The sequence below is a fragment of the Homarus americanus genome, unplaced genomic scaffold, assembly GCF_018991925.1.
Source record: "Homarus americanus isolate GMGI-L3 unplaced genomic scaffold, GMGI_Hamer_2.0 scaffold24694, whole genome shotgun sequence".
In the NCBI taxonomy this organism is placed as follows: domain Eukaryota; kingdom Metazoa; phylum Arthropoda; class Malacostraca; order Decapoda; family Nephropidae; genus Homarus; species Homarus americanus.
The window spans coordinates 5,609,532-5,631,212 of NW_024732780.1; the positions used below are offsets into that span (position 1 = coordinate 5,609,532).

Genomic DNA, 21,681 nt, shown 5'->3' on the forward strand with positions numbered 1-21,681 from the left:
GGTTCCACTGGCAGCTGAAGGACGCAATCAAGGCACAGCACGACCCTTACAGCTGGATGGATGCTCTACCCTTAGTGCTCCTCGGCATCCGTGCATCACACAAGGAGGACATGGACTGCAGCTCGGCAGATCTCACCCTAGGCGAGCCCCTTCGCCTACCTGGAGACTTTTCACTCCCTCCTGACCTCGACCACTTCACTTCTGCTGCCCATCACGACCTACTGCAAACACTACGACAAGTAGTTTCTGCTTTCAGAGCCACAGCCACTGCCCCACGCCAGCCTTCCCGATGCCCTGAACACATCCCTCCTGCTCTACTCAACGCTGAGTATGTTTTCGTCAGGCGCGATGCTCACCGCAACCCACTTCAACGCCCCTACGACGGACCCTTCCAGGTTGTTGCACGTTCAGCGAAGTTCCTGACGATCATCTGCTATGGCAGACACGACACCGTCAGCATAGATCGAGTGAAGCCGGCCACCTTACCCGTTGAACCCCCAGCCCAGCTACTACCCCCAACAAACTACGCCTACACCAGTCTGCCCGCAGTTTCCTCCTGCAGCAACACCCCGTCCACAACAATTTTGGGCACCTTCTTTTCATCCTCAGGTACCAACACCCCGTCCACAACAATTTTGGGCACCTTCTTTTCATCCTCAGGTACCAACTGTTCTTTTCGTGGACCCTGCTGCTGTCGTGGACCCTGCTCCTGACGTGGACCCTGCCCCTGTCGTGAACCCTGCCCCTGTCGTGAACCCTGCTCCTATCGTGAACCCTGCTCCTGTCGTGAACCCAGCTCCTATCGTGAACCCTGCTCCTGTCGTGGACCCTGCTCCTGACGTGGACCCTGCCCCTGTCGTGAACCCTACTCCTGTCGTGAACCCTGCTCCTGTCATGGACCCTGCTCCTGTCGTGGACCCTGCTCCTGATGAGGACCCAGACACCCCAACCAGCGACCCGGAGGACCTTGCCCCTGTCGCAAGAGAAACACCACATTCCTCGCCTGTCCAACCTTCTCTCATCTACAATCCTCCTTCCCCCTCTGTTTCTCCCACAGGTTCTGTATTACTAGACGGAGTCGTCACCCGTAGCGGCCGAGTCGTCCACACCCCTGCCCATTATGTCTCACATGTGGGATACAACCCTGCCGACAACAAGTTTCCTGCAGCGCTCAGAGGGGAAGGGGAGTATTGTAGTGGATACCCTCCCCTACAAATGAGAAGCCTAGCCGATTCCATAGCGACGGGGGGTTCACCTGCGACGCTTACATCTGGTCTTACTTCCGGTGGCCCAGTACATAAGCTCTCAGTCTCGCCATTGAAGTCCATTCGACTTCACGTTGCTGAACCGGCAAGACCTCCAAACAAGCTCCTCACCAACCAGACCCTCAGCAAGCTCCTCACCCAACAGGACCTCTGAGCAAGTTTCTCACCACACGGCAACTCACTAGCTCTGCACTGTACGTAAAATATATACAGAAAACGCATTGTGAGTTTCTATCCTACCTCAATCCTGAGCGTAAGATATTTACACGTACGTATGTATGTGAGCCCATACAAAGAGAATTTGACAACTGGCCACCTACAGTACGCTACAACACCACCACTGTGTCGTCATGTGTTGACGCAGTGTCTATTATAATTAGGAATGTTATACAAATGTTCAATGTCGTTAGTAAGTTTGGTCTCACAGAACCCAAGTACATCAAATTTGTGGGCAATAGAAGATAAACACGGATCGATAAAGGTATCTAGATGAAGGGGAATACTGCTGATGTTATGGCTAATCAAGGAGAAGGAATGAGGTAGTAGAAGACTAGAACTAAACTCGGGAGAGTCAGGAAAGTAATAGTTACAGTTGGGGTTGGTGTAACTCGGTGAGTTTTGTAGAAAGGCATCAGGATCGATATGAGGGAGTATTGTGTCGACACCATGGGTAAAGGGGGTGTAACACATACGATCTAGCACATCTAAAGGAATGACACTAGCATCATCATTGTGGGAACATTGATATTGATTAAGGAACAGTAAAAACTCAGGGTCACTGAGGTGTGAAAAAGGAAGATCTATGAAAATTTTAATAGTGAGGTGGTAAATTGTTAGGTTAGGTTAGGTTTCTTGGTTGGTTGGTATTATAATTTGTTATTTTTTCTAAAAAATCCAACTTTTCCCGTTATGATTGTTGGGTGGGGAGGGTATGTAAAAAACACGTGATTTCCAGTGGAAATGAATATCAAATTCGTTCGAAACTCATCAAAATACATATGAAAAACCTATTTTTAATATCGAAATAAAGACCAACAGTGTTATACGATGAATTGACCGTTTCTGCCATTTAATCATTGCCATCTAGTGGTCAGGCGCGCAATACAGGGACATACATTAAGTAGCCTTAAGAGAGGCTTCTTCGTATATAGTTTCCCTGGTGCCGTCACAACACACCGCGGATTGTTCTAAGAGTTCACAATTCTTACAGTGATATGAGTTATCTCCTGAAATTTAAACAATAATTACAAAAAAAATCAGTATATAATTACAAATTATACAAAGAACACGAAATAAATACAGTAGGTGTTACTGTTATTGGGGTGTACAATACGATATACATGTAGATACAACAATATGAATGGTAAAGTAATATAATATATTCTCGTACGTAAACAAAACCATTACGGACTGACCGCCCTTCTTACGTGTTCCTCTGATTCAGTTCCTCGAAAAATATGACTCATCAGCCTCAAGTCGTAGAGATTCGCCCTTTTACCGATATATCAAGTTGTGCCAGTAATAAGTTAAAAAAAAACAAGAAGCTTACGGTGATACACATGTTAATGCTGAACAAACTTTCAAAGCTAGTGTAAATGACAACTGCAAGCCTAAATAATAAGCCTAAGAAGTTCTAAATCAAGAATCGAATTTATACTCGCAAGTGGTCGTGGTGGACTGTTCTGGTAATGGAGGGAAACATGTCATATACACTTGAGTTGTATAATGAACAATATAGTTCAAGTAATTCCAATGACAGTGAAGGTGCTACTATCCCAGGTTACTCTTACCCGTATCAAGTCCAGGATGTGTCACAGATCTCTACCATTGGACAGACCAAAGCCCAGGATGTGTCACAGATCTCTACCATTGGACAGACCCAAGCCCAGGATGTGTCACAGATCTCTACCATTGAAGAGACCCAAGCCCAGGATGTGTCACAGATCTCTACCATTGAAGAGACCCAAGCTCAGGATGTGTCACAGATCTCTACCATTGAAGAGACCAAAGCCCAGGATGTGTCACAGATCTCTACCATTGAACAGACCCAAGCTCAGGATGTGTCACAGATCTCTACCATTGAACAGACCCAAGCTCAGGATGTGTCACAGATCTCTACCACTGAACAGACCCAAGCTCAGGATATGTTCTGTCTTGTAACTGATAAAGCTTCAGGCCTGGTCTATTTAGTCCCCCATCCAGCCCAGACGCTGGACACATCAAGGAACAACTTACTCCAGACCCCCATCTGTGGTATGAGCTTATTGTTGTTATCTGTATTTATATAGTTGATGTTGGTCCATTGACATGTTTACAGCTTTTGGTAAATTTTACTTAAGGACATGAGTCCCTAGGGATTGACCAATATGTTTCTCCAGTGTATTTTCGGGTGTTTTAAACGAATCTGACCTTCAATTTGGCGGAAATTTCCCCAACAATAATAGGAGAGAGCCTGAGTCATCTATCCTAACCAAACCTAACCCCTAGCCGACAGCTTTGCCCCCAGAACCCCGGTAGGCCAAGCTTAAACTAACCTAAATTTTTCATTAGTTAAAACTTTTGGGACGCGCCATGTCCGAAAGTACAATACCTTAGTTAGAAGTGGAAGGACCAAGGATACGTAAGAATTGGATAGAATAATCGCCTCGTAAAACTCGGCAATAAACTTAAAATAATTGTAGGAGCGCAAATGACAACCAACCTTCACCACGGCCATTGTTAGACTGGTCAATGAAATTACCCAGACTGCTTCCTTCGAAAAAATTAAATGTGATTGGTCGAAAAAAATTCTCGTGATGATATTGATACATCATTGGTCATGACTGGGTGACGTCAGTCAATAGAGCATGCGTGATGCGTCGTTAACATCTCACAGACGAAGACTGAAAACTACATAAAATCAATTAAATTCAATTGTGTTGCTATTATCCATTTCTGCTTGTTATACAGTACAAATATGATAGTTTTATATTAATTTTAATGATGTCATAGACACATCTTTTTAAACTACAAATATGATAGTTTTATAATAATGTTCAAAATGCAAATATGTCAGGTTAATATAGTTAACCCTCACTTTACGCGGTTAATGTAACCCGGAGGGTCCCGCGTAAAGTGAATAACATAACATATGGGATTAATTGAAATGGAGTCCGGGCCGACCCCCAAACTCCACTTTTTGACGACACGCAACTATGTTGTAGTAAAAATTTTATCTTAACTTTATGATGGTATGAAAAAACAAGTAATATAGAAGAGGTTAGGTTAGGAAAAATAAAGGTTAACATAGGAAAAATAAAGGTTAGGTTAGAAAAACTAAAACTTAGAGATGGGTCGGCATACGGGGATGGAGGCTGGTTCCGAGGCAGAGGGCAGATTACTGGCCCTCAGGTGAATCACCATTACTAGGTGAAGCATCATCACTGTCACTTACAGTTGTCAGGGCTTCCCTGACAAATCCCTCAAAGTCATCTTCACTGTCACTATCACTGGCTTGGGCTGGCTGTGGTGGGTTGCGGGCGAAGAACTCGGTTATGCTTTTTTGACGGCTGGTGTTTATGTTGTCGTGATACACCGTGATGTACGGCTCCATAGCCTGCACCAGCCGGGTATGGAAGACTTCATAGCGGTCATCGTCATTGTCGCGGGAAAGGAAGGACTTCATTTTCTCTGCACACTCCATGGCACCCTTAATATCACTATGAGTTAAACTGTGTTCTTCGGAGAATGACGCACCTTCTTCCTCCTCTTCACTGACGTGATCTTCTTCCAACATCTCGTCGGCAGTCACTTCAGGATCTCTGATCACCTCCAGGATGTCGTCGTTGGTGGTCTCGGAGAAGCCTGGAACTGTAACAGTCTGCGCAGCTTCTCTGGCAAGGTCCACTGCTACTGCAACATTCTGAACCTCACCAGTCACAGATTGACTCCTCCTCTCACCTGGTATTCCATGCAACACATGTCTCCATGCGTGACGAATTGTAGCAATAGACAGCTGATCCCATGACTCCACCAAGAAGTCCACAGCTTTCTTGATGTTAAATACTCTCCAGAATTGTTTGAACAGTATTTTTTGCTGTGCCAACTGTTGATCCTCATCTTCTTCGCTCTTGCTATCGGTGGTGGTGTCACTCAGGTTACGCAACTCTTCCCTGGTGATGGTGTAGTCGTTCAGGAGTTTGAATTTTTTTGTTGAGAATGCAGCTTTTACATTACAGATTAACTCTTGGTCCATGGGCTGTAATATAGACGTAGTGTTGGGAGGAAGGAAGACCACTTTTACGTTGGGGTGACAATCTATCAGTAGGGGCGAGTGTCCTGGTGCGTTGTCCAGCAGCAACGAAATATTGAATGGCACATTCTGTCGCTCACAGAATTTCTTTACATCGGGAACAAAACAGTCATCAAACCAGGAGAGGGACAGTGTAGAGAACATCCACGCCTTACGTGCGGTCAGCCAGTGGACATTTAGCTTGGTCATGTCCATGGTTTTGTAGGCATGTGGCTTGCGTGCTGTGTGGATCACCGATAACTTGAGCTTACAGGTACCGGAGGCATTGGTGGTAAACAGGACGGTGATGCGTTCCTTCTGCATCTTCCGGCCCCGAATCCTGCTGGCATTCTTTACAACGAAGGACTTGGAAGGTAGCTTTTTCCAGAAAAGACCAGATTCGTCCATGTTAAACACCTGGTCGTCACTGTACTGTCCTTCCTCCATAATCTCACGTAAAAACGGAGGAAATTCCCTAGCCGCAGCACGGTCAGCACTCGCTTCTTCACCACCAATGTTTATATTGGTGATCTTGTTCCGGATCTTAAACCTCTGTAACCACCCAGAGGAAGCATTAAAGGGTTTGGGCTCTGTAATTCCCATCTTTTGTGCCACTGCCATGTACAGTTCACGTGCGTAGTCCTTAACAGAGCGCGTGTCGACCGCCATGTTCCGTCGCGCCTGACGCACCAAGTACCTTACAAGTAATTTTTCTGTCTTGAGAAGCACCTGGTTGTGAAAATACTTGATCATAGAAGCACCTGTAGACTTTGTGATCTTCATGTGCTCCTTTATCTTGGCTGCATCCTTCTCTATTGTTCGAATCGTAGATTCATTCACACCATGCTGGCACGCCAAATCAACCTGCCTTGTTCCTTTCTCCAACTCTTGGATGATGGTATACTTCACCTCGTAGCTTAAGGAACGTCGTGTCTTCTTTGGCTTAGTGCCGCTGGGTCCAGGTAAGGAAAGGTTTCTCTCTGGGGGTGGTGGTGGTCCGGCGGAAGCCATTTTACGGAACAATGGATGCACGTTTACACGGTGTGGCCTTGAGGGATGAAACTGCCGCGGCTAGGTCAAGAGTCGTCTTTCCTCCCTCCCTCCCTTCCCCGGGTGGACACGTCATAATACTTTAAGCCAATTACAGCTAGCAGCAGAGGGGGGTAGGGATGCATGGCCAATCACAGTCCAATACGTCATATGACGTCAGTGATAACGCAACAAAGACACACACTGCGCAACCTTACCACGCGGCTTGCCCAAGCGGAGGGAGGAGGAGGGAGAGGCGAGGAGCACAGGCGGGCGGGTGGCGGGTGGGTCGAATCTAAAAATAGCGTCGCGCCGGACACACTCCTCGTAATGGGGTTCACATACCGCGTAATGTGAGCACGTTAGGTTCTGGCAAGGCACCGCGTAAACGTGGAAACGCGGAATGCGGGACCGCGTAAAGTGAGGGTTAACTGTAATGTTATTAATGGTAATGTTATTGACACATTTTTTTCAAACTGCAAATATGACAGTTCTACAATGATATTATCACAGACTGTAAATTTTCAGCCATACCGTGGTAGAACCCTTCACAACTGTACCATTGTTGCCCTCAAAGGTGAATGTTTTGGAGAAGAGTGTCTCAGGCACCACACACTCATTCATCCAGCGTGATTATTTTATAGCAAAAGTTGTACATTGCTAAGAAGGTGCGTTCTTAATCACGAAGTAGGCAAGATTTATTTTTGCCATTTTATTTTGCTAGTGATTTTTATTGTTTTGTGAATCTAAAGCTATTTCGTTGTAGAACCCTTCGCAACTCAGTACCATTGCTCTCCTCAAAGGTGAATGTTTCCTCGAAGAGTGTCTCAAGCACCACACACTCATTCATCCAGCGTGATTATTTTATAGCAAAAGTTGAACATTGCAAAGAAGGTGCGTACTTAAACACGAAATAGGCAAGATTTATTTCTGCCATGTATTATGGGATTTACTATACCCAAGTTAACAATTTCCACTATTATGTTGATATTGGCAGTAATATTTTTTTTTTTGTAAGTCAGAATCTTCCAATTTTGCCATTGTACATAATATACTTTCCTATAAGGCATTTCAGACTAAGGCTTGAGTAGCTGTTCAACTGCAGGTGTCAGCTGCCCCAATTTAGTGTTTATACACATATGCGTGTAACATGGTTAGGTATATGTTTAGGATTTTTCTGCGCGATTAGTTTATTCCTCGCAGAGCTCGGAAGGTGTGACTAAGCGATGTAATAGCCCCTTTGTTTTTATATAAATGTGGGATCGTACTTTAATTTTATATACTGTACTCCATCACCCCCTGTAACTATCCACTAGCTATGAGGTACATGTTCAGAGCACGTGATAAGGTGTGCCCACGGGAAGTCGCGTCACTTGGTGGTGAGCTAAGGATTAAGTAACCGGCTCTCTGGCCACCTATTCTGGGCAGTAGTTTGATAACCCTGACGAGAGGAAGATGTTATTTAGAGCTATCGTTGATGATTCCTTCTTCCCTCGAGGGAGGACATCGGATATATTTCTGTTCTCCCTCAATGGGTCCCTACTCATTTTCACTCGTGAAGTATCTTGCATTATTTAAAGGGAGAATGACAGGTCACATGGTCGGTCTACCTAGAGCGTTTATTCTCTGTTATTCGCACGACGTGCCTAACACATTTCATGTTTACACAAGCCTAAACACTTTCTGACTTTGGTAAGAAGTAACATAATATATTATGTATATAGTATAATCAATAAAGGCAGCATATAAACATACACATATATAACACTATTTCTCCCTTTCAAAAGAGAGCATGGCTGCTACAAATTCTAAATAAACAAAACTTACAGAATTACATATGGCAGGGAAGAAGGGAATAGAACACAACAAATATAACTTCCTAACTAAACGGTTTTGAAAGGCCTGTTCACAATTCAGATAATTAGAGGTCTAATTTAATTAGAGGTCTCCTAACTCTGTTTGATCTTCTAGGACTATTCCCTCCATCAAGTTTTACAGGGGTTTCACTTGCACTCTGTGCATTATCAGTGACAGACATATCATCACTACAATCAGTTGACACAGTGAGTGGATGCTGGGTAACATCATCTTTGACATCATCATGATGATGATCATCTGAAACTGTGTCAAGTTTATCATCATGTTCTGGTGCTACATTCATCTCGTCATGTGCCTGAATGATGTGATCCACATGAACATATCTCAATAGAGTTACCACATTTCACTAAATATGTCCTAGATCCACATACCTTGTCAATGACACCAGTTATCCACTTTGCATGTACAGTACCATCACCTTTAGCCATGTTCCTAACTCTCACCCTATCATTTACCTCGAACACTCTTTCACTGGAACTTACTTTGAGGTTTGTACAGTATGTCGTATTCCCGGCAGCTTTGTTTACATATCAAACAGCTGATTGTAGAAGCAGTTGATGATGACATGCCATATCCTTTACAGAGTGCATTGGTTCTTATGCTTTCTTCGTGTTAAATAATAATTTCTGCATTGTATATTATCAATATGTTTACTAAATTTCAGAATGACCAATAATTTTAATGTAAAAATTAAAAAAATATTCAAGAGACCAACAAACTCGATGTTCATTCCACTGTAAACAAAGTTAAACTGACGCTTTTTGGCGGGTGAGTCAAGCTGCTGATGGGCGCACAAAAAACTACAGTCAACCCTCGCTTTACGCGGTCCCACTTTACGCGTTTCCACGTTTACGCGGTACCCTGTCGAAACCAGAATGCTCACTTTCCGCGGTGTGTGTACCCTTTTACGCGGAGAGCGGCGCAAGCAGGGTGCGCACAAGGTCGCCCAGTCATCAAAACATTACCGAGTTCTTCACCCGCCACCCACCACAGCCGGCCCAAGTCAGTGATAGTGATAATGATAGTGAGGATATGGACTTATATGGACTTTGAGGGGTTTGACAAAGAGGCCCTGCAAGCCTCTGTGGTGGATAGTGATACAATTGATACAAGTGTGAGGGCCAATAATCTGCCCTCTGCCTCGGAACCAACCCCCCACCCCCGTGTGCCCAGCCATCTTTTCTACTAATGTAAGTGTTAAAAAACCTAATATTATTGATATTTCTCTTAATTATTAATTGTGTGTGCATACCATCATAAAATTAAGAAGTTATTTTTACTACAACGTAGGTATTGTTTCTGAAAAAGTGGAGTTTGGGGGTCGGCCCGGTCTCTATTTCAATTAATCCCATATGTATGTTGTTCACTTTACGTGTTTCTCACTTTACGCGGGCCGCTGTGGGTTGAATTAACCGCGTAAAGTGAGGGTTCACTGTAATTTCCTGTACTGCATATATTATCAATATGTTAACTAAATTTTAAAATGAGTAATAATTTTAATATAAAAAAAAGCAAAAATATTAAAGAATACAACCTTTTTGATATTTACTCCACTGGAAACGAATGTATACATAGATCCGATTAATTGGCGGACTAGCCGATCAGCTGATGCACATAACAAAACGTGTTTGTTGTAAGGATTTCATTAATCGAAGTTTTGTTCGTTAACCGAATTGAAAATCCTAATGAGAGTGAATTCGTTAACCAAAATTTTTTTAATCGAACCGTTCGTTAACCGAGGGACCACTGTATTATTATTATTATTATTATTATTATTATTACTATTATTACTATTATTATTATTATTATTATTATTATTATTATTATTATTATTATTATTATTATTATTATTATTATTATTATTATTATTATTATTATTATTACCTGTACAGTATTACATTTTTGCCCCCCAGGCCCCAATGTGGGTTCGTGACCTGTGCCGGGGTGGGCTAATCCCTGAAAAAAAAAAGAAAAAAAAACACTGCAGACAAGAAAGTCTTCGTCACTAGAGGATGTGAATTCGGTAGTAATATGTTCACCTATGACCCAAGGGGACCATACTACATGTAATTATCAAGGATGTAGGGCTACTTAGATTACTAATTTAGATCCTCATTTGGCTTGCATAAATAGCAGCTGTGTTTCTCACCATTGGATTGTGCAGTTTGATATACTGTAACATAATTTTTAGAATTAATCAAGCTGCAGGAGTAAAGGTGGGTTTTTTGAAAAGTCAAATTAAAAATAGATGGAATAAGGCCTTAAAGAGTAAATTTGTAAATGTAAAACACTGGAACGATCCCAAGTGGGCAGAAAGTTTAAGCTTATGGGTGATAGGTAAGAGACTAATCCCCAGTTAGACCAACCTGCTTCTGCTAAGAAAAGTAGCTTATTGGGTATTCAAGATAATGAGGCAGTAGGAAGGTTGCAAAAACCTCTACCTAGTCAACCTAATTTTAGTGGATTCAAGGATCAGGATGAGGAAGTTGGTACGAATAGTGTTCAGTCACTAGGGCAGGGAGAACCTGTTGAGACTGACTTCATCCTGTCCCCATCTTGGCAACCTCTTCCACCTGGGGCAAAAGTGTTGGTTACTACGTGTGGAATCAGGCTGCTGTTGATGCCCATTCAGCTGATTGAGAACATTAAATGGAAGGATGATCCAAACAGACCTTGGGTAACATTGGCAAGATCCACGTCTTCTTTATTTTCAACCACATCTGAGTCTGTGGATTCCTTATTCAAGGTATTTTATGAAAATGTTTCTAAACTTCTTGATTTCCCAGCGCTTACAAAGAAACAGGAAGGCAAGGCAATTGTGGGTCATCATTCATTGTTCTTATGAGGCTGTTACAACAGGGGTTCTCAACCAGGGGGGAATTTCCCCCCTCAGGTTTTCAGGGGGGGGGGGAACTGATACTAATATGGAAAAATAAAGGATTTTCAGTATTATATGCATATTATTTGGAATGCACTTTTTGAGGCAGACAATCTTGGAAAGGAGGGGGGAATGACATTCTGACATATGGTGAAAGGGGTGCATGGGGCAAACAAGGTTGAGAACCACTGTGTTACAACAATCTCTTTGGCCTGAAATTTGCCCCAAAATGACTCTGAAATAGATGAAGTCTGGGCTAACATATTGAAGGATTTAACATTCACTCCCTCAGATAGGAATGCTCACAAGATCAGTTTTTTGAAGTTCCAATGCACTGATAAAAATAGTTACCTATATGAACTTTCCAGTATTTGTTGGCTCCAAAATATACTGACATAAGTTATGAAATAAATTTGAAACCAGTTGCTTCTGTGCTGTTGCTTGAAGAGTTCAAATTTAGGAAGTTGGCAGCAGACATTTAGTCTGCAATCATGATGTGTCAGTCATTGACTAAGTTTGTGCTGGACTATGAGGACAGTTCAGAAATAGACAGACGTTTTGCTGCTGCTATCCAAGGGATTCCATATTCTCTGTACAATTCATTCGTGGAGATGTTGCTGAAAGCCCTGAAACTGAAAGCCCAACTAAGGAAGTAAGCCACTAATAATGCTTTGAGTGGTAGTGCTTATTTATTGCTACATTTTTCCCCTCTTTCCCCTGCAGTGTTTGAGGAACAAGCATTAGTTAGTAGAGATCAGCTGTTGAGCAAACTATTCATATTACAGTCCCCAGGAGTTCTCAGACCTTTTGGAAATTTCAGGGAGATCAGAGAGGAAGGAGTAGCTGCACAGTTCAGTCATCAACCTAATGGAAACTTTAGAGGAAAAAACAATTTGAGACATAGCAGGGGTGGCCATTTGTTCAGAAGTGGAAGGAGATCTTATTCCACCACATCAGCGACCACTCCCTCCCAATGAAGCCAGACAGTTGGGTCGTCTGGGGGACTGGGAAAACAGGTGGGCTTCTTCAATATGGGCCCCACATGGACTTGGTTGAGGCGCCCTCCCCTAGTGTTACCAAAAAGGGGTCAGAAACCAACCCCATTTCTCACAGAATATGTATCTCAACTATTAAACAGAGGTGTGATAGAACTGTTGCAGTTAGAGAAGTGTTTCATGTCCTGCATGTTACCCAGTCCCCAAGAAACGCAACAAGTTGAGGTGGATCTTAGATATGTCCGTCCTGAACAAGTTCACTACCATAAGAAGTTTCAAGACGGTCCGACTAATTACCCAAATGTACTCAAATGTAGCCAAATATAGCCGGAATGAAGTCAAATAATGGTCCTAGATGAATAAATCGGACTGCCAATCACTTCTCGACTAGTATTTGGTATCAGAAAGTCACAAAAAATTGGAAAACTTACTTTAAGCTGAGTTAATAGATCGCATGCATGTACCGACGGAGCGAGGAATTACCCAAATGTAGCCGCAATGAAGTCAAATGATGGTCATACAAGCGTAATTCGGGCTATGAATCACTTCTCGATTATTATTTGGTGTCATAAAGTCAAAAAAAATTGGTAAACTTAATTTAATCTGAGTTGTGTTAGGTTAGGTTAGGTTAGATTAGATTAGATTAGATTAGATTAGATTAGGTTAGGTTAGGTTAGGTTAGGTTAGATTAGGTTAGGTACATGCACTCGATCTATTAACTCAGATTAAATTAAGTTTACCAATTTTTTGTGACTTTGTGACACCAAATACTAGTCGAGAAGTGATTGGCAGTCCGATTTATTCATCTAGGACCATTATGTGACTTCATTCCGGCTATATTTGGGTACATTTGGGTAATTCCTCGCTCCGTCGGTACGTGCACGCGATCTATTAACTCAGATTAAAGTAAGTTTTCCAATTTTTTTTTTACTTTCTGACACCAAATACTAGTCGAGAAGTGATTGGCAGTCCGATTTATTCAGCTAGGACCATTATTTGACTTCATTCCGGCTATATTTGGCTACATTTGGGTAATTAGTTGGACCCGTTTCAAGATGCTCACTTTCGACCATCTGAGGCATCTACTTCCGCCCAATGCTTGGATCTCAAAGGTGGATCTCGAGGGTGCCTATTACTCCCAGGTACAGAAAGTTTCTATTGTTTGCAGTGGGGGATGTAAGTTATCAATTCACAGTGGTGCCATTCGGTCTGACAATTGTGCCAAAAGTGTTTACAAAACTGGCAAACTTCCCCAGAGAGATCCTTGCAGCGAAGGGCATAAGAACTTTTGCTTATCTAGACAATTGGCTGATAGTGGGAAACACTTTCAAAGACTGTCAAAGGGTGACCCAATGTACGCTAGTAGTGTTTCAGAACCTAGGATTAAAGATAAACTGGGTCAAATCAAATCTCCTACCATGTCAGGAACTAGATTGGTTAGGTCTCCAGTGGGACACCAGTCAGCAGTCAGTCAGTCTACCAGAAGCAAAGATAACATATATGATAACCCAAGTAGAGGCCTTCTGTGTAAAGCAAAATGTTTCTTGGCACAATTGGGAAAAGCTATTGGGTCTGCTGAATTTTGCCACCATAGTAGTTCCCTTGGGCACGTTAAGGAAAAAGCAACTAACTCATCTCGGGTCGAAGTTGCTTCACAGGAACAGAAATATTGCTTCTTCTCTTCCAATTCAGATCAAGAATTATCTGTCATGGTGGACAAGGTTGGACAATCTAATCAGACCATCACCCTGGTTTCCCCTCAAACAGACTTGGTCGTTTGTACGGACGCGTCCGAGATAGGATGGGGATACCATTCGTCAAGGGAAGTGAAGCAACTCCTTTCGGGACCAACACATAAACATCAAAGAATTATCAGTAGTCCTATTCTTTTTGTTGGTGAACCTAAACTTCGAAAACGTGATGATTCTGTTTGCCATGGATAACACAGTGGCAGTGTTTTTTCTCAATCATCAAGGCTCAACCAGATCTTGGACTCTTCTTACACTGTCAGAAAAAATTTTCAAGGTTTGTGTAACACGAAAACTATACCTCAAGGCAACTCACTTACTGGGAGTGCAAAACAATTGGTTAGATGCGTTGTCCCGTCTCAGGCCAGTGTCGACGGAAACAGAATGGTCCCTAAAGCCATCGAAGTTCACGAGTCTAGAGAGGAGGTTTGGGTCTCCACAAATAGATCTCTTTGCCTCACAAAGCAATCAAAAGCTGCCAATTTATGCTTCTCTGGAACGATCGAATATTCTAGGAAATGCTCTAGTCCTAGATTGGAACCTTTGGAATTCAATTTATCTGTTCCCATCTGTGAAAATGTTGTCCAAAGTGGTTCACAAACTCAGATCCTTCCAGGGAAAGGTCCTCTTAATTGCACTGCACTGGTTCCTACAACCATGGTGTCTGGATCTGTTAGAATGGTGCCCGCATCCACTACGATTGCAACAGGACTGTCTAGACCAGGTACTGCACCCTCAGTTCGAGACATCCTTGGCACTTCATGCTTGGAGTTTCTCAAAAGAAGTTTAAATAGATTGTTGGGTAATTCCAATAAAGTTAACCAAGTGATAGCAGGTCATAGGCCCCCAAACTTCTATACAGTATGAGAAAGATTGGAGCCTTTTTCAACAATATTTGTTAACTGCTCCAGACACATTGTCGAAAACAGTGGTGTTGGAAATTTAGGATTTCCTGTTCAGAGTTAAAAGGCCTTCATTGTTCTACAATTGCAACGTATAAATCAACATTGGTTGACCCTCTGGCATGGGGTTTTAACATTACTTTGAACCCCAGAATTTATCAAATGCTCAGATCATCCTTTTTCATTCAGAGACCCCCTTGGCCTAAAAGAATCCCACCTTGGTCACTAGATAAAGCTAGATAAAGTAACTAACTTTCTTATTGGGCCTACCTACAATATAAATCTGACCAGGGACAAGTTGCTCCAGAAAGCAGCCGTCCTCCTAGCAATAGCAACAGGTATAAGAATCAGTGAGCTGATTGCAATTTTCAATAATCCATAATTATTGGTATTTTCTGAGGAAAATGTCACTATTTCCTATGGAGATTCTAAAAAAAAAAAATGAAAGGGAGGATTTTCAAGTTCAACCTATCCGGATAAAATGGCCCATGGATGAGACAAGGGTTCCTCATATATTGTGCCCAGTTAAGAACCTTCAAGAGTGGTAAACCAAATTCCCTAATCGAGGCCCCTATGTATTCTTATCACAAGATGGTAAGAAATTGTCTCTTAGTCAAATGATAAAATATTTATCTCAGTTAGTGAATCAAGCAGACCCTGGCAAGAAATTTTTAGCACATGACACCAGGAAATATGCAGGGTCTGTGGCCTTTTTGTGGCATATGAGCCTCAGTCAGATCAAAGAAGTGGGCTTTTGAAAATCTTCAAAAAGTTTTCAAAACAGCTATCTTCATCTGGGGTCTCTTCCTCCACCTCGTCCATCTCCACAACCAGGACCTTCTTCTCCCGTATCAAAATAAAGTGAGAATTCCGACATGGGTTATGTAGCTTATAATTTTACCTTCCAGTAAATGTTTCCTATTCAGGAAAATATTCCAAACAGGTTTATAATTAACTGTATTATCTGGACCTTAGCTAGCGGAACCTTATATGCAATGTCACCTCCCTCTCCGCCTCCTGCTCGAGTAATCAAAGCTAGACGTCTTATTCTGGATTGAACAAAATCGGTTTTTTTTTTCTAAAAAAAACAGTTTTAGTAAACAAATGTCAACTCTCGAGGGGTGGAGATGGCTGGGTTGTTGATGTCGCATTCAGGCCTTTATCACAAAAACTTTTTTTTTAAACAGCTTTTTTCTTACTCTGTTACATGCACACAAAATGTGCAAAAAAAAAAGTACAGGTAGTTCTCCTATAACGCGATAATTGTGTTCATGTAAAATATCGTGTTATAGAAAATCGGGTAATAGAAATAACAGGGCTTATGGAGAAAATAGGGTTAGGTGCAGATTACTCGAAATCGAAAAAATTTAGTAGTTAGCCTAATACAAAGGATAGCACAGTCTAAATAAATGTTACATTCATATCTAATAATGAAATCATACAGTAAATGTAACACTTTAGTTGATGGGGGAGAAGGGTGATTTTGAGGTTGATAAAATCGAGCTTCTCTTCAAGTGTTATATCCTTTCATTCACGATCATCACCGGGAATTCTATCACCAGAACGCTTCTCGTTGATATTCTTTACTATATTCACAGTTAATACAGTGGGGTATGCTATAACGAACGAAACTCCTACAACGAACATTATTTAATTTTTTTTTTGTTTTTTTCTAATTTATTGTTTTTTTATTACAAATATTAATGATATTCTTTATTTCAGGGGTTTAGATGCATATTTATGCACTTTTTTACAATTTTTACAATTTTATATTATATTTTTCAGTGTTAAGTGGTTGTATTTGGGGGCCTGGAACGGATTAATCCTATAACGAACGAATGCTATAACAAACAAGGTTCTAGAACCAATTAGATTCGTTAGCATACCCCACTGTACCACAAAATTGGAGAAATAGTAAGCAAAAATCGCGTTATAGCAAACAAGCGTTCGCGTTATACAAATATCGTTCCTAATTCATATATCGCGTTAGAGCAAATTCGCGTTATCAAAACACGCGTTATAGCAGAACTCACTGTATAGTATTACCCCGCTTTACGCGGTTTTCTTTTACGCGTTTCCATGTTTACTTGGTACCTTGTTAGACCCGGGGTCCTCACTTTAAGCGGTGCGTATACTCTTTTACGTGGAGAGCGGCTGGCGGTCATCTCGCGCCGCGCCATTTTTGGGTTCAAACCTCCTGCCATCTCTCCCGCCATGTTGGGTAAGCGGCGCGAGTAGGTTGCGCAGTGTATGTTTTTGTTGCGTTATCGGTGACGTCATATGACGTATCGGACTGTGATTGGGCCAAGCATCCTTACCTCCCTCCCCCGCTAGCTGTGATTGGTTTAATGTAATATGACATGTTCCACCGCGGGAGCGTTCAAGCCCGTTGACCTACCCGCGTCAGTTACACCCCTCCCGGCTACACCGTGTATATCGGTATCTATTGTCCCATAAGAATGGCTTCCACCAGACCACCACCACCACAAAGAAACCTTGCATTACCTGGACCCAGCCGCCCTAAGCCAAAGAAGATATGACGTTCCCTAAGCTACGAAATTAAATACAAGATCATCCAAGAGTTGGAGAAAGGAACAAGACAGGTTGATCTTGCACGCCAGCATGGTGTTAACGAATCTACGATCCGGACGATCAAGAAGGTTGCAGCCAAGATAAAGGAGCACATGAACATCACAAAGTCTACACTTGCTTCTATGATCAAGTATTGCCACAACCAGGCGCTTCTCAAAACGGAGAAATTACTTGTGAGCTACTTGATTTGTCAGGCAAGACGGAACATGGCGGTAGACACGCGCTCAGTTAAGGAGTACGCACCTGAACTGTATGCTGCAGTGTCACGTAAGATGGGAATTGCAGAGCCCAAACCCTTCAATGCTTCCTCTAGGTGGTTGCAGAGGTTTAAGAAGAGGAACAAGATCACCAACATTAACATTGGTGGTGAAGAAGCAAGTGCTGACCGTTTTGCGGCTAGGGATTTTCCTCCGTTTTTACGTGAGATTATGGAGGAAGGACAGTACACCGACGACCAGGTGTTTAACATGGACGAATCTGGTCTTTTTTGGAAAAAGCTACCTTCCAAGACCTTCGTTGTCAAGACTGCCAGCAAGTGGCGGGGCCGGAAGTTGCAGAAGGAACGCATCACTGTCCTGTTTACCACCAATGCCTCCAGTACCTGTAAGCTCAAGTTATCGGTGATCCACACAGCACGCAAGCCACATGCCTACAAGAGCATGGACATGACCAAGCTCAATGTCCACTGGCTGACCGCACGTAAGGTGTGGATGTTCTCTACTCTGTCCCTCTCCTGGTTTGATGACTGTTTCGTTCCCAACATGAAGAAATTCTGTGAACAACAGAATGTTCCATTCAAGATTTTGTTGCTGCTTGACAACGCACCAGGACACTCGACCCTACTGTTGGATCGTCACCCTAACGTAAAAGTGGTCTTCCTTCTTCCCAACACTACGTCATTAATACAGCCCATGGACCAAGAATTAATCTGCAGTGTGAAAGCTGCATTCTCTGCAAAGAAGTTTAAGCTCCTGAACGACTATACCAACTCCAAGGATGAGTTGCGTAACCTGGGTGACACCGATAGCAAGAGCGAAGAGGACAAGGAACAACAGTTGGCAGAGCAAGAAGTACTTGTGAAACACTTTTGGAGAAAATTCAACGTCAAGAAAGCTGTGGACTTCTTGGTGGAGGCATGGGATCAGCTGTCTGTAGCAACGGTTCGTCACGCATGGAGACGTGTTGCAAGGTATTCTAGGTGGGAGGCAGAGTCAATCTGTGACTGGTGAGGTTCAGACTGTTGCAGTAGCAGTGGACCTTGCCAGAGAAGCTGCGCAGAGTGTTACAGCTAAAGGCTTCTCCGAGACCACCAACAACGACATTATAGAGGTGATAAGGGATCCTGATGTGACTGCCGACGAGATGTTAGATGATGATGACGTCAGTGAAGAGGCAGGTGGTGTGTCATCCCAAGAAAAACGCAAGTTATCGCATAGTAATGTAAGGGGTGCCATCGAGTGTGTAAAGAAACTGAAGCTCCTCCTTACCGACGACCCAGACGATAACCGGTATGAAGTCTTCACTACCCAGCTGTTGCAGACTATGGAGCCCTACATCAAGGTGTATCACGACAACATCAACACTAGCCGTCAACAAAGCATTACCGAGTTCTTCGCCCGCAACCCACCACAGCCAGTCCAAGCCAGTGATAGTGACAGAGACAGTGATGGTGACTTTGAGGGATTTGTCAGGGAGGCACTGGTAAGTGTGGATGACAGTGATGATGACTCACCTGAGGGCCAGTAGCTTACCCTCTGCCTCGGAACCAGCCTCCATTCCCGTATGCCGACCCATCTCTTCTACTAACATAAGTGTTAAACCTAACCTTGATTTTTTCTAACCTAACCTACAGTATATTGTTCTCTTATTGATTGTTCTCTTCTATATTATGTGTGTGTGCATACCATCATAAAGTTAAGATGTTATTTTTACTAAAACGTACGTATTGTGTCGTGAAAAAGTGGAGTTTTGGGGTCGGCCTGGTCTCTATTTCAGTTAATCCCATCTGTTATGTTGTTCACTTTGCGCGTTTCTTGCTTTACGCGGGCCTCCATGGCTTCAATTGTCCGCATAAAGCGAGGGTTCACTGTAATAATAATAATTATCATAAGATTAAATAAAAGGGGGATTAAACATTTCTTCGAGTGTGGGATTAGCACACAGATCAGGGAAGGGGGAGCAGAGTGGGAGATCTTAGCTGTTTGCAGTCTCCTGTGTCCCATCTGTAGCTAGTGAAACATTGACAGATGGCAATGAAGTAATATCTTCTGTTTTTTTATTTATTAGTGCAAATGTATTACTTTTATTTTCTCCTCACGCATTCTGTTGAATGGGGTACAATAATGCCATAAAAGACCGCCAAGAAAATGCCTATCCTACCCGCTTCAGAAGCATCACTATTAAAACCATACTGAACAGCATGGTTTTAATAGTGTGTCGGTGGTGTCACGTCAGAGACCCGCCCAGTTCAGTGAGCATTTGTGAATTTTGTTTTAAATTAAATACCTGTACAGTATTTAAATTTTTTATTATATTATTTATATCATGTGAAGGTGCTATTGTACAGTATATTGATAAAAAAGTATGGCTAATTGACCACCAAATAAGAGGCAGAACTTTATAACTGATAATAATAATGGTTGCCCCTCGTATTATGAGGATGGCCGGCCCTCGGGCCACATAGGCGTGAATTTTTTAAGGTGCAGAAGCTGTTGCCAGCACAATAACCACACCCTATGTTAACGAGTTGCATGATCTAATGTCAAGGAATAGTCCAAGAAGACCGGACAACTCGCCAACTGCGCTGGCTAACCATAACTCCTGAATACGATCTGCAAATTGATTAACATCCAGGTTTCCAATTACTGCTGAGTAGACAGAGGCATAAAGAAACTTGCCCATAGTTTCACCCAGCTCAGGGATCGCACCCGGATCCTCTCGCTTGCTGGGCGATCGTGCTGACCATTACACCACACGCCACTGTCACCCTAACCATCGATGGTTTCAAGTAAATCGAATATATTCCTACAGTAAAAGTCCAAAAATCCGGATGCCAGAAATCCGGACCACCCGAGAATCCGGACTTTTGGAAAACTAATTATTTTTTATTTTTATTTTTTAGTGGGCTTTTGTGTGTATGTGCGCATGCGTGAGCGCCACAGCTGCACAGCGACAACAAGCGACCACGTGGTCGCCACTTTAAAACGAGCAATCAAACTGTGACAACATACCGTATATACTCATCTATAACCCCCCCTCGTTTATCGGTCGACCCTGATTTTTTGACCAAGAAGTCGTTAATTTATGATATTCCTCGTTTATAGTTCGATCCACGTTTTTGAGGGTAAGGGAACAACAAAACCTTCAGTAAAAACGCTCTACGTCCTATAAACTGAAACACGAGTGCCGAAGGCAAATTGTTTACCATTTATTATTACGACACTTTACACTGAAACGAGGGTAGTTTCAACAAAAATATTGTATATTTCCATTCAAGTATTTATTCAAGTCAATTAGGAGGGAATATTATTGTAATACAACAGTTTTTTAACTAAACCATTCGAAAAGCGATTACGGTAACATCTTTTGAACGAAAGAAAGCGAAAGTCATTGTTTTCGTCACGATTTGATCCCACTTTTCCCTGTAATACGTACGTCATTTTAGCAAAAATATTACATTTCCGTGAATGCATTATATCAAGCACAGTATGAATAGAATACCATTGTATTGTAATATAACAATATTTTGAGTCCTACTCTTTCCATTTACAGATTACTGTACAAGCCCATAATAATGGCTCCTAAAGTAGATAAACTTCGTTGTGTGAAGAGAAAGAAGAACACGTTGAAATTGAGTGACAAACTTGAAATAATTAAGAAACTAGTACGTGGTGTGAGCAATACTGTTCTAATGGAAACATACGACATTGGAAAGTCTACAATTTATGATATAAAAAAGGCAAAGAATAAAATTCTAGAATTCACAGCTTTTTCATTAAAACTGCTCGTTTTGATAAATGAAGCATGCTATAATTGCTAATGAATAAACTATCAAAATGTACCTGTTCATCTCTTCTTTATTCCTCCTTAAATTTGAAGTTTAAAAGTACTGCCTGAGAATCCCG

The 21,681-nt window shown here is 42.3% G+C and overlaps 1 protein-coding gene across 1 annotated transcript in view; it reads left to right on the top strand.

Moving 5' to 3' along the window:
* The first annotated feature begins 2,440 nt into the window (after window positions 1-2,440).
* Window positions 2,441-21,681, top strand: part of LOC121868989 — a 21,162-nt gene continuing 1,921 nt past the window's right edge. The window contains exon 1 of the mRNA XM_042370043.1: window positions 2,441-3,518. Within this exon, the coding sequence (XP_042225977.1) occupies window positions 2,954-3,518 (565 nt within the window). The 5' untranslated portion in view covers window positions 2,441-2,953. The remainder of the gene's footprint in view (window positions 3,519-21,681) is intronic.